This window comes from Pungitius pungitius, chromosome 15 (genome assembly GCF_949316345.1).
Source record: "Pungitius pungitius chromosome 15, fPunPun2.1, whole genome shotgun sequence".
In the NCBI taxonomy this organism is placed as follows: domain Eukaryota; kingdom Metazoa; phylum Chordata; class Actinopteri; order Perciformes; family Gasterosteidae; genus Pungitius; species Pungitius pungitius.
The window spans coordinates 8,184,937-8,198,823 of NC_084914.1; the positions used below are offsets into that span (position 1 = coordinate 8,184,937).

At 47.1% G+C, this 13,887-nt stretch overlaps 1 protein-coding gene across 2 annotated transcripts; it reads left to right on the forward strand.

Annotated features, from left to right (window-relative positions):
• Positions 1-1,316: 1,316 nt before the first annotated feature.
• On the forward strand, positions 1,317-13,880 carry LOC119204695 (TSC22 domain family protein 2-like). 2 transcript variants are annotated; one of them, XM_037457305.2, is made up of 4 exons: positions 1,317-3,588; positions 8,980-9,054; positions 12,147-12,198; positions 12,617-13,880. In XM_037457305.2, exons 1-4 carry the CDS (start codon positions 2,021-2,023, stop codon positions 13,139-13,141), a joined length of 2,220 nt encoding a protein of 739 aa, XP_037313202.2. In that variant the 5' UTR covers positions 1,317-2,020; the 3' UTR covers positions 13,142-13,880. The 2 variants fall into 2 exon arrangements, with proteins under 2 accessions (XP_037313202.2, XP_037313203.2); XM_037457306.2 differs by lacking the exon at positions 8,980-9,054 and having other exon boundaries at positions 1,318-3,588.
• Positions 13,881-13,887: the final 7 nt, after the last annotated feature.

Consider the following 13,887-nt stretch of genomic DNA (forward strand, 5'->3'; position numbering starts at 1 on the left):
TGGCAACCCATATGACAAGTTGGCGGGTTCATTTGCAAAAATGATGTTGTATTCATAATAAGCAGAGTATGCTACTTTTGGATCAGGTTAGATGGTGGAGAGTTCAAAGTATATTAATAAAGATAACCAAAAAAGGAAAAAAAATATCGCCCTTTCAAAGTGAAACTTTCTCTTCTTAGCCACCAGAGGCCGTGTTCTCTATGGTTTGTATACTCACAACTGACAGAGAAATATAACATGTCACAAAATGAATCTTTGTGGATTTTCAGAAGTTCTTTGTTTTGTCAATCTGAATTCATTCTGGGAGATGAATCGATTCAGTATTTGTGTACTTTCTCAAGTTTGTCACACTGTAGCTCCATGTATTAATTTATATTAATACAGCTTAACAAAACGAGAACAATATGTTAATGGGATCTCCTCTAACAAGACTACTGTACAACCTCTATGTGCATTTATACTGTAGGATAATTCTGATAATCTCAGCTGACACATACAAATTCCTAGAGAGAGAGAGAGAGAGAGAGAAAGAGTGAGAGATGGTGCATTCAGGTGCATTTTAATACAGTCGCTACCATAGATCAGTGTCTTGTTACTAAAAAACGGCATTACAACTTGACAATAGCCTCAATGGCATCAATTATTCAAGCAGAATGTGCATACTTGATCATGATGAACTCCATTATTCAGTCTAGTTTTCAAGTATGATCAATCAAGGACAAAATGACCACACAGCAAATCTGCCAACATGTACTATTCTAACATAAAAAAGACAGGGAAGGAGGGAAGAACTGATATTTAAGAGTGAGATAATGGTCAGACGATTATTCAAGATCTAAAGTGTTGTCTAAGGTTTGCTATTGATGTTTTTGTATTTAATTGACAATAAAATAAAAGCAGAACAGTACTTAAAATAGTGTAGGTTGAACCAGAAAATATTTAGTATTTTGCTTTTAAAATAATTGTAAATTAATAGATTTGCCCAAATAGATTAATCAACTGTTTGCTTCAAGAATCAGCTCTTTTCCCCCAATGGTCCCTGAACTCTCAGCTGGAGATAGTATATTTGATCCATATGATTTTAGAGTTTAAAGAGATTTTCTGGGATAAAAACTTGTATTCTAGTGGTGTGGGTGGCGGTATAATAGTGACCCACTATTATAGAAAATATTCACGTTGGAATTGATTAAAATAACTAGCTGTGCGCTCATTGCAGGTCTAACACTTTTTTCCGATGCGGTCTGAACGCACCACGAGGGGGAATTCTCAATCGCTTCATACGCAAACATCCTTACGTACACTACCTACCCACAATGCAGCGCGGTTTCATACAACATAGCCATCTTGTCAAGAGTGACTGAGAGAGCGAGGTAACTGTGGCCGCAGTTTAGATTCACATTTGGTTTTAAAGCTGGAATCTAAAAGCCTTTTCCTCTCTCGCTCGCCGTTGGCTTCAACGTAGCTGTCGCCCACCGAATGACTTTACGCGGGTGAGGTGAGTGGATACGAAGGACTCCTTCCTGGAAGATGTCTCGCATACTTGTTCCGACGTAGGGGGACTGTGCGGCAGCCAGTTGGGCTCGACTTGCTAGCTAGCTCGTAGAGCGAGTGGAGTGCTGCGGGCCCACCCCAGCCCAAAGTAGGTCCCGCAGCTGGGCGATACGCTGTGTGACAACCGCCGTTTGACAACCACACAACCGGGACATTTGTTGGCCGATCCGGACCAACGGAAAGCTCCGGATCGAGCACCCCGCAGGCTGCTGGTGTCTGTGTGTCGAGCCGCATTGCTGGACTGGACGACACGACACGACGCGTTGCGTTATGGGCTCGTGAAACGCAACAGGAGACCGAGAGAGGAAGAGAGATGGCGTAGATTCAAATTGATTGGACTTATCGTTCGCTAGGCTGTGTAAAATATACGCAAGCTGGCTGTTTAATGTAAGCCTATAGAAGGCGTATCCAGCTCTTTGCCGAAGGAGGATAAACATAGCCATACTGGACTTGGAATCAGACTGTCAATATGTCGAAAATGCCGGCCAAGAAAAAGAGCTGTTTTCAGATCACAAGTGTGACTCAGGCTCAAGTGGCTGCTACGGGGGCCGCCGACGACACGGAGAGTCTGGAGGACCCCGACGAGTCTCGGGCTGAAGATGTGTCGTCAGAGATATACGACATGTCGCGGGCTGAGTACGAGCCTACGTGCGGCAGGAGCTCCTCCGAAGAAGCCCTGAATAATGTCCCAGAGCCCGAGGCGACCGGGGTTCCGGCGCCATCACACATACCTCAAGCCGGTCAGTCGGGCAATCTCATCGGGGACTTTCGGCTGGGGGGAGTGTCTGCAATCGGCCCTCGGCCCTCAGCCAGTGTGTCCGTGAACGCATCGCCGGCCAGTTCAGCGGCTTCGCCTGCCCCGTCCACGGTGAGCTACACCTCCCGCTTCAGGGTCATTAAACTCGACCACGGTACCGGAGAACCCTTTCGAAGAGGCAGGTGGACTTGTACAGAGTTTTATGAGAAGGACTCTGATAACTCTAGGACTGCCGATGGCATTAGGCATGCCAGTGTAACAACACTGGACCCCGCTGCGGACAGAGACAGTGGGCTCGGGCACACGGGAGGCTCCGCAGTTGCCCCGGCAACACACTCAGGTCAGGGCTCCGTGGCGGATGCTTCGCTCTCCTCATCCCGCATGCATCCAGTGGAGATGCAGCAACAGCAGCCACAAATCCACCATCAAAACTACAACGCTTTCTCCAGCGGTATCCAGCCTTCTGTCCCCCAGGGCGTGTTGCCCGTCGGACAGAACGGCCTGCCTCAATCGGTTGCCCTCATGCCTCCTTCAGCCCAGCCCACTGCTTACCCTACGCAGCAGCAGCAGCACGCTATGAGCCACCACCTGGCCAGCCAGTCTTCTGGAATGCTACAGAACCATACAGAGTACTATCAGCAGCAGCAACCCACGGGCCAGTCCCTCCCGGCGTCCATGGTCTCGGCAGGGCCACAGCCTGTGGGACAGGGGCACCCTTCGGTCTTGCCTCCAGCCACCGGAGTCTCTTCTGTGCCGAGTCAGGTGGGAGATGTGGCAGGAGCAGGAGATGTACCTACCGGACAGCCGTCTCCCGGCCTCTTGCAGCAGCAGACCGGAGGAATGGGAGCTGTTGAGGGCTCCGTACTGGTCGGTGGAACCACGTTGCAGCAGCAGATTGTGAGTCAGTACACGGCCGCCGGACAGCCTCAACCCCACGGCCTACACCCTACGTCCTCCGGAGTACAAAACGTGCCTGCCGTGCTCAGTGCCTCCAGTGCAGCCTTGCCAAATGTGACAACTTCCAGTTTGCCTCCAAGTCAGATGCCCCAAAGCAGGACTCTCATGGCTTTAGGGATGCAGGGCCTCCCAGCAACTGGATTTGGACATGTGGAGGGAGGCTGTGGTAGAGGGAAGTTTGAGGGTGTCGTGGATGCACATTCCCCTCTTGTCTCTGGGAAGGAACCGATGAAGCCCTTCATGCCTGAGAGCCTGCAACTCGCCACTCCGACTGTCAACAGCTTGTTTGGAATCCACATACCTGTCGACGGGGAAGCGGACAGGTAACAGTCTCTAGATGTTTATGCAAAGTGTGCGTGTTAAAACGTGTCGTCCTCACGCTTATAAAACTTTGTCCATAACACATTAAACAATCACCATTCAGGTCATGAAAGGCTTAACTGTGCTCATTTCACCGCACATTAGGAGATGTTTATGCAGACACAGGTCGGGAACACCAGCAGGTAGTCGGGTCATCTGGTTTGTCAGATCAAGAGGTACCCCCCCCTTTTAAAAAAGGAGGGGAGTGTAGTAGGAAGAGAACGGTGGCACAAGAAGGACATGTGATGTTTGTTCTTTTTCATTAAGGGCTAAAGAGAAGTGTGGTACACTAGAGGTGAACACCCGCACCTTGTTGAATGTGCACAGGACTCAATATCGGGATTCACTGTGGATTTGTGTTTTTTTTTGTGTACCTCCATGTCCTCCCTCTTACACTGTCACACTCCAGAACAGTGGCCTTGGCTTAAAACATCCAAGATGTGTTTCCATTTGCCGCTGGGCAGAGAGTTAGCTCTGCCTTCTTCTATTCGCCTCTGGCCACTTGATAAACATGATTATTCTTTCAGGCAAGTTCTTTTTCTTTCTAAGCAGAGAAAAATGATATTCCCTGAAATTGTGGGACACTGAATATTGATGCAATACAATCCATCAGGGTTTAGATTGAAACGTGGTATTATTCTTTTGGATAAGTTATGTCAGGTTGAAGACGGTTCAAATATGTTCAAATATTTGTGTGAATGTGGCAAGCTTATTAAATATCATGGAATTCACTTCCTTTTCCTCAAGCGCCTAATCTTAATTCCTGAGTTTTAGTGCTTAGTTTCACTTCTAATCGATTGCACACATGAGCGGGAATAATACCGGGCCTTAAATCTTTATTTATTTATTTTTTCATTTACAGTCTTAAACATATACCAGTATGAAGACTGGACTAAATATTCAGTTTTCAGAACACTTGAACAAGTATTTTCTCCTCATAGAGGGAACATTTCTTACACCATAATCTGGTTCAGGGTGCCGTGGCCTTTGGGGACATTCTCACAAAGTTGATTTACATCGGCGAAAACGCACAGCCACACACACCTAGTATGATGTGATCGTGCTTTTCAACAAACAAGCTGTCATACAAAATGCATATGTGGCAAGTGTGACACTTGTATACACTGACCCACTCAGCAGCTGCCCCATTAACCTCACATTCTAAATCCTTAGGTTTGGGACAACGTAAAAGACACTCGGGCCGTGTTATTCAGAGGAGCTATGTTATGCCTGCGAGAGGACCTGGCTCCCAGGCTGATAAGAGCAGGAGCCTCCTCCGACAGCTGAGTCCTATCAGACACTGAGCAGTAGTCTTTCCACTGTGCCCCTGTTCTGCCGATAAGAGACGTGACAGTGGGGCGTGTCAACCAACTGTGCTCGTTTGGCCCTTTTCTTTTTTTGCAGTACGATGTGAGCCGAAGTACCACGTGTTCCGTTTGAATCCAGGGCCGCGCCCCCGCTCTTCTACCGCTGCGGGCCAATCGCTCGCCGAGCGGCTTCGTTTTGGTTTCGTACGAGCGGTGCCTACGGCGCCGCGTACCTACTGCCCCGGGGACTGGCTGACAGACGTGGCATGACAGTTGTTTCTGTGCAGAGGAAGTGCTGAATGACATTTGTTTGCTGCAGCAACTGTGGTATATTCAAAGAGGTGGCGGAAGCTGCAGAGCGATACTCGCTTTGCCTCTCTTCACCAGGCATTTGAGTTATGTTGGGTGCATCCCCACCACTCCCTTAGGTCTTTTTTTTTGTGTGTGTGTGTGTGTGTTTCTCAATTAATTTCTTTGTGTCGCCTGGACTATTTTTTTTTAATTTGGTCTCTTACGTCTCTACCCACCTCTCCTCATAACGACTAATTTAGTAGCTAATCTATCATCTGCACAACACAGGGTGCTATTGTGCACGCACCCAATTTTGACCGCACGTCAGCTTGCACAAGCCTAGAAAACCTCTTGGCCATTTTCAGGCCCAAATGATTGTGCCTTTCTTCCTCCACCAAGTAACTAAAGCAAAGCAATGGACATATAGACTACAGATTGCAGATGTCCTCCTCATATTTAAAGATATGATTTCCTCACCGTGATGTTTCCCAGATGGCTCCAACAACTGAAGGCGTTATGATGTCTTTATTGCTTTCACAGAGGAGTTTCTTTCTTATTTAGCGGTTTGAAAGTATTTCTTCTGTAGTCTGAGCCTTCGTAAGCCCGGGCGGGGATGGGGGTTAGGATTTATTATTGTCCTTGCGTAATGGTAGCTTATATAAAATTGGACTTCGGAGAGAGCAGGAATATAGTGGAGCAGTCACTGCTAACATGAATTGAGAGCCTGTGTCTGTGTGGGTGGATGAGGGGTGTGTCTGTGAAAGGGGACGGGTTGGCTTAGTGGGTGCAGAAGTATCCATGTCGGGGGGGGGGGGATTTACGCAATACTTTTGAAGAACAGGGGCATTACCAGCTCTCTCCTTTTTTGAGTGTGGGTGTATGTGTGAAACAACATGTGCCACTCGTTCCCCCCCCCCATGTGACCTCTGGTGTACTGCCGTATCCTGTTTTTAGTCCAAGCCCTCCCCGCATGGCTCCCCACCTTTTTTTTCATTTTATATTCCTTTGCTCGCACCCCACTTAATCACCCCAGTAATCCCAGTTCCCAACCAGACTGCCATCACTCACGCTGTAATAATCGACGATATCCGCAGAGGAGCAGTAACACTGCAGCACAATATTCCATCTTAAAATCATTTTAAGACTAGTCTTTGCTTTAGTTTGCTTCGGTCACCCGCCCACACCCCAGGTCAAGCAGAGGAACGTCGCCGACTCAGTCCAAGGTTTCATGGGCCTGTCCCTCTAAGGATGTGCTGCAGATAAGCTCCGCTGAGAATATGCAGGTTATCTTGTTTTGGGAAAGTGGTACTTGAGTAACTTGAAGGATTGTAGGGACTCTGTTCAGCTGTGCGTTGCACCTCCTGACTTTTTATCAACAAGAGGCAAAAAATTATTTTCATCCTAAATTACTTGTCGATCATTCATTTATGGCTCAAACTTTTTCTTATTATTCACTTGTATTGAATTAACTTAAAGGTCAGTACTAGTCAATGTTATGCAAGTCAAAGGCTTTATACAGTTTTCCCTGACCGTAGATACACTTGTTTTTACATTGCTGAGATATGTGAAGGTCCATTTTTAAATGCATTGCTTCAATGAAGCTATTTGCAATGAATCTATAGATTCCAGTTGAGTGCCTCCCACTTCCTGTCCATCTCATTCAGTTTCTCATTTTCTCTCGTTTTCATCAAAAGCATTTGGGTTATGTCCACCAGTACCCGCCCTGCCCCCCAGAAGTCAGAAGGGGACTTAGTGGAGGGGGGGGGCTACAACCTTGCACTCATCACCGGGATAACGTTTCTGGGTGTTCTGTCCCTAACCCCTCCACCCCTCCCCCCCCCCCCCCCCCCAAGGCCCCCCTGCATGCCGTCTCCCTCGTCTACTACACTGCTGAAAGAACCTCCCATAGGGAAGCTGGAATCTAAATATCTCTGACCCACTTTTTTCCCCGTGTCAGACGGATGGATGATGCAAAAACCTGCCGAGCAGCAGCCTTGGGATTTCAACACTACTCCTTTCTTTGAACCCCCCCCCCCAACCATCCAGCCGTTTATCTGCTTGCCCCCCCCCCCCCCCCCCCCCCACACACACACACTTTGTCAGCCCCTCTTTCCTGTGCCCTAACACATTTTCACACATTATTTATTTGACAGAGCTTCATGGGGGGGGTTGTGCTGGAAATAGCCGAGACAGCTCACTGTTTCTTTTGCACTGGAATGGGGAGAAAACCGAAGCGGCCCCTAATCGTCCAATCACACCTCTCGGGCCGTAGCGCCACTGCGACGCAACTTTCTCTGTGCTCAATGAGTTTGCAAGTTTATTAAGAGGTTCAACCCTGCTTAACCTTTGGGTGAGCCCACCGGCTTGCAGCGCGTGTATTGAAGTAAGAACCATGTGACGTGCTCAAGCTGGATGTGTTACGTCAACAAGCAAGAATGCACTCAAAAGGTTATTTTAGTCTGCTGCCAGGTCGGTGTCGGGCAAAGCCGGAGAAGCCTTCCTTTTAGTTTGCGTATGTCCTTTTGATAGGGTGGTTTAAAAAGAAATACTTATTTTTGTCCGATGTTTGGACATACAATATAGTGCAAATCTGGTAGGTTACTCCCTTGTCTTTCTGTCACACACACACACACACACACACCATACGGAAGGGGGGGCTGCCCCACTGCTGAACAGGGTCGGTTTACAAAGAGGGGCTTTCATAAATGGATATTGACATGTTAGATTTTTGGACATACAAAGGGAGCCATTGAGAGCTGAATGTTTGCTAATTGAAAACAAGGAAGGATGACCCCCCCCCCCCCTGCCTCCAGTCCATAACCTCGGTCCCAAAAGGGGTTGCTGTACACTAAGTCATCTGACCTTGATGAGGTCAAACGATAGCTGTAGCTCTGACACACAGATAAAGACAGACCTGTGTGCAGAGGTGTGTGTTTGCGTCCGTGGAGGTTTCTCCAGGGCCGCTGCCCGCAAAGTAAAATTAAGCAGAGCCATAGGGGGAGTTTTGTGAGAGTGTTTAGACATGAGGTAATGTGACCAAGGGAGTGTGTGTGTGTGCGTGTGTGTGTTCTCGCCAGGGACTTCTAGGAAAAGAGACTTGGCCGCTGTAACACTCACACACGCGCTGTAAAACAACTCCTCGCTCTGCATGCGTGTAGCGCTGCGTGCTCCGCTCCTCCTGTGTGCATAAGCAGTTAGCTTCTAAAGGCACAAGCCTGGAGTAGATTAAACGAGTGTGTTGGTGTGTGTTAGGGGTCAGAGGGGGTATTTCCTTTTCCCTCTCCCGTGAATATTCATCCCGTGGCATAGAACAACGTGTACCTGTAGCCACTGACCAGCCGCATAGTTAGCTATCAAAACGTTTTAACGGCGCAGAAGGACTCGCGTGTTTTTGTTTTTTTTTGGGGGGGGGGGGGGGGGTTGTTGTGAGGAAAACAACTGTAGTGTGAGTGATGGCCCGACCTAGTGTGGGGAAAAAGGCCTGAGGGAGGCCCTTAAAGTTTAAGAAGCTGTTCCCACTTTTGAGCGCACATTCCTGCATTGAGGTCAGAGCTCCCTTTCTGCAGCCTCTTTTTGCTTTACTCCGTTCAAAGGTCCCATATGTGTTCTCCGGGCACGTTGACTGCACACCTAGGCGAAGGAGTTCTCTGATGAAGTTGCATGAGGAAAGATTCGTAGGACTTCTGTCTTGTTTTCCATGTTTCAACTCTCCCCTCAACTCTGTCTTTTCTCTTTCCCTGAATGCGGTTGACACAGGAACCCCTCCAAGGCTTTCTACCAGGCCTTCCAGTCTGGCAGCAGAATAAGGGACTCAAAGGCCCACAGTGATAGGTACAGTACTATACTGGATTGAACTGGATAGGCCTGCAATAGTGTAACAACATGTGTGCAGTGTTCAGCTGGAGTCCTCCACGTGCATGGGTTGAGTTTGGAAACGGAGCCCGACGGCGCGAGCGGGATCGGACAATAGATTTTCCAAACCGCGTCTCTGTCATTTCCCTCCCAGAGACTTTCCTCTGGGCCTGCCTCTGACTGTGTGCAACCTCATTGTCTGTAACTTAAACACTATGTTTACTGCCTGGGTGTTCATAGTTCGGCCACCATCTGTTTTGTCTTGGGTTCCAGCTAATTGCTGAGATCTGCTGAGTGCAAAGACAAACCAGGCACGTCTGTCTTTATTGGCCAAGTATGTGTGCACATGCGAGTCATTTGACCCAAATACACAAGTTTAAAAAAAAGTATTGCTGCAAGTGCTAATCAGCAATTCATCTATTTCTCAAATAAGGGATGAATCATTTGATTTAGCTCAGTTACTCGAGTAGGCCAATACATGTCGGCCAATTGCAGGTCAGGGTGTGTGTTTACAGTTAAATGAGCAAAGAATTGCATATGGGAAATAAGACTAGTTTGTTTACAATATATTAAAAATAACCTTTCAGCTCTAAACATCTAATCAAAGTTTAGAAGGTCTTAACAAATACCCAGATACCCTTCCCGAAAGTCCATGAAAAGTAAAACCTGATCACCTCGAGTCACAGATAAATGATCAAAGTGGAAGCAGGAAGTAGAGCAGCAGTCTAGATGTTTTCAACAGGCAGTTTGTAACGTTGTCGCTCACAATATTTTTGACTTCCCAGTCAGTGATCTGGAACAGCTGCACGTTTACGTCCCCAAACGTCCAACTGATTGTGTTGCTTGATTTAACGTCTCAACTGCCGGAGAATAAATATAAAATGTTAACATCCTAAACATGTGGCCTTTAAGTGGCTAAGTGAGGTTGGAGAGCGTGCATGCTAACCGTAGCACGGCAGCTAAATACCAGCCTGAGCTCAGCCCAGTTTGTAGTGCTGCACTGCACCGTGTCATGTGTCCGTCAAATGGTCCCATGACCTTTAATCACAAGATACATCTAAAATTCATCGTTGAGCTATCGAAGAGATGCATGAATGTGTGATATCTTGACTGGGCTCGTGTGTAGAAACAACTATAAGGGCGTATGAGGGCCTTTTTACAAAAATGAAAAGTGAAGCACATGAAACTAGATCTGAGTGACAGGAAATGAAACTCTTTTAGAAACCTTTTTTTTTAGAGAAATAGAAAAGATCTGACACCCAATCACCAGCCACTGAGGAACTGACACACACACAATGCGTTTGCATTATATTAATTTCTCTTTTATAGGCACAAAACATTAAATCTATATTGTGCAATTTAAAAAAACATTTTTGTTATTAGACTCAATATGTCTTTAGCTACCTTCATTTTCCCCAAATTGCTCTCATATCTGCGTTCCACAGAAGACCAAATATATAAGATTGTATTTTCACGAGTCCTGTGCTTCACTAAGGAATCGGATGAAGTCACAGTGGAGATTGTGAAAGCAAAAGGGTGATAAAATACAGAAGAAACTGCCCTTATTTTTCCTACTGAGCCTTCTCTTGTGGAAGTGACTGTCCTGATGACACCACTCCATTAAAGTCGGACCACATGATCCGCATTTAAAGAGCCATAAATCGTATGATACATATATTTATATATGTCATATAAAAGACATAGTGAAAGATTTCTTTATGTATTTTAAAAAGTAGAACACTTTCCTGGCAGAAGACTTTTTCTAGGAGCATGTCATCCTGTTCTGTTCTTTTTGTTCTTTCTCCCCCCCCACACCCCCATCAATGTCACAGAGAAATTGTACGGCACATAAAAGTGTTCCGTACAAGTTAAATTCACTTTGCTTTGTTTCCTCTGTGTGGCTGGGGGCAAATCACTGTTCTTAAATAAGCCTGAGGCAAGATATGACAATGAGTCATGTGCCCCCACCGCTCCGCTCGCCCGTGCTCCACATGAGCGTAAACTCTTCTTCCACTAATGGCTCTTTTATTGACATTCCTAAATCACGGCTGGCATTGCTCGGGGAGCACCGAACTCTAAGCGGAGCTTGTAAACGTTCACGGAGGAGGACGAGTTTACGGGGGCAGAGGTTGCATGAGGAACACCAGACCGTAGCATTCTGTGGTAGCCCATTAGCCGTGGCCTTTCATCTCCGCTTCTTGACCTCACTAACATCAGGAGTTCTGCACCGCTCGCATTGTAACGCTGGACAGAGGAGGAGGAGGAGGAAGCTTCACCGTGCTTACGTTGTGTTATACGTTGAGCACCAGATGGTGTCCTAATATGGTTTTGACTGCTCGCTTCCATGTGACCACGGTGGGGTAGAGGTAGTGGCCGCTCAAACCTCTTCACCTGCTCAGCAGCCGGGGAGCCGAGCTCCTTCTCTGTGGAAATCTCCCTCACTTGTTGAAGTAGTTTCGCCTTGTTGATGTTATTTTGCGTCTCCATGGTTACAACCTCATCACTAGTTTGTCACATGTCCCGCCGCCAGTTCACTTGGGTGTTTTAAAAAATATATATTTTTCCGCTGGTTTTGTTCCCTTGTTTGCTCTGATCCAGCTCAACGTTGCCTCCACTCAAGCCAGCTGGAGAAATGCTCCCCCCCCCCCCCCCCCCCCTCCTCCTTCAGTGGTAGTGAGGTCATTCAGACGATCGGGAGCAGCATCAAAGCACCACTATCGTTGTTACGGTCATTTATGAAAAACCGTTATGATATCACCAAGTTAATAAATAATCAGAATCATCTATTGAATGTTACATTTTGCTACCCGGCGATGCGTTTTCCCTCAAAATCACAACCGGGTTTGTTTGACCGGTTCGCCAGTCTTTCCTCTTGTTGTCAACATCCAGTAACGCTGGTGTGAATCCTCTTCCATTCTCCCAGAACTGCTTCCTTTACACTCACTTTGAGACTCACTTTGTGTTTTAATTGTGGATGCAATAAGAAAGCCGAAAAAGAAAAATGCGCAGAGTTGAAATACCACAGAGTTTTGAATTTGATTTAAACAGGACATTCTTTTCTTTTCTCACAGGGCGTCTGGATCCAATGTTGCTGCCATTGATAATAAGATTGAACAGGCAATGGTGAGTAATCCATTAACCTTGGCTTATACGTGGTTTGTTCACTGTTCTTAATTTTAGTTTTAAATGTAGGAAGTGGGTACAACGGCAACATCACAGAATCTATTCATGTGTCCTCTACTGTGCTGCATGCTTATTTCATTTGTTTTGACCTTTCCTCTTTATAGCCTTGGTTTTAACCCCAACCAGCTCTCATGCTTGTCTTGACTTACTGTCATGGAGTTTTAATAGATATTCAATAATATTCATCCTTATTATTCGTTATTTCAACTTTATTGCTGAACACTTGAACAAATGTAGCCTTGACCTTCACTCTGCTGTCCTTGTCTGCTGGGTGTAAATCGGCCTCTGTTCTTTTTTTTTTTTTTGTTCTTTTTTTTATATGTTGTTGATCCGGTTGCATATATCCTGTCTCTCACAGGACCTGGTGAAGAGCCATCTGATGTATGCGGTGCGCGAGGAGGTGGAGGTCTTAAAGGAGCAGATCAAGGAGCTGTTTGAGAGGAACTCTGTGCTGGAGAGGGAGAACGCTGTGTTGAAATCTCTCGCCAACAGCGAGCAGCTGTCTCAGCTGCCCGCCCAGTCGGCCGCCAGCTCTGGCACCACGCCCCCCCAGCAAGGACTTGGCCAGCCTCAGCCTCCCCTCCAACTTCAGCCTCTGCAACTTCAGCTACAGGCGCAGCCTCCCCTCCAACTTCAGCCTCAGCTACAGGCGCAGCCTCCCCTCCAACTTCAGCCTCAGCTACAGGCGCAGCCTCCCCTCCAACTTCAGCCTCTGCTACAGGCGCAGCCTCCCCTCCAACTTCAGCCTCAGCTACAGGCGCAGCCTCCCCTCCAACTTCAGCCTCAGCTACAGGCGCAGCCGGCGCTCCAGCTCCAGCAGCACCCCCAGACTCCGCTCGATCCCAGCCAACAACAAATGGAACCCAACGTCACCTCCGCTTGAAGTGCATCTGCCCGGCTTTGCATAGGGCAGAAAAAGAAGAAGAAAAAAAAACCTGCAGCTTCTCTACAATTTATTACAAATAGTGTATGTGAAATTAAAAATGTCTTCTTAGCCACCAGCTTGACCGCACAGTACAGAGAGTGTGTGTGTGTGTGTCAGTCAGATTGAGTTAGCAACTAAGTGTGAATTGTTGTTGGAATGTCAGTGTGTATGCGTCTGTACTGTGGGCCTTTCCAGTGTTAATGCAATCATCAAGAGAGAGACGGACTGGGACAGAGAGAGAGAGAGTGTAGAGAAGGTCGGGCTGTTTGTTTTCATCTTGGCGGTGTTCCCGGAGCGGCAAACTGCTGGATCCGAGCTCGTGGACAGGATGTCTTTTTCTTGGACCAGGCCGAGCCAGACGGGTTTCACGACCTGACCCTGGGACCCGCTTCAACCCGAGGGTGCCGTTGGGAAGGAGGGGCCTCAGCTCACATGAGGGACAAACGGGAGTGATCAAAAAAAGCGATTATTTTTGTTGAAATGAGATAATTGAGTGGGTAAAGGGGTTATTTGTTAGCCTTGCTGTTTCATGTTGTATAGTAAGAAGTGGGAGAGTCTGTTTTTCAGAGTGCCACACTGCTGCCGTTACGTTGTAATCAACTCCAACTCTTCCATCAGTTTTTTTGAGTTCTACTGTCGAGTGTTTTATTTATTACCGGGCTGCTATTCTCATAAAGGAACAATTTCACAGAACCAGTCTAACG

Excerpts from the sequence above, each read along its gene's own strand:
- LOC119204695 (XM_037457305.2), top strand. The coding sequence starts at position 2,021 with ATGTCGAAAATGCCGGCCAAGAAAAAGAGCTGTTTTCAGATCACAAGT. Across the intron at positions 3,589-8,979 it reads GTCGACGGGGAAGCGGACAG|GAACCCCTCCAAGGCTTTCT; the intron begins GTAACAGTCTCT and ends CGGTTGACACAG. Across the intron at positions 9,055-12,146 it reads TCAAAGGCCCACAGTGATAG|GGCGTCTGGATCCAATGTTG; the intron begins GTACAGTACTAT and ends CTTTTCTCACAG.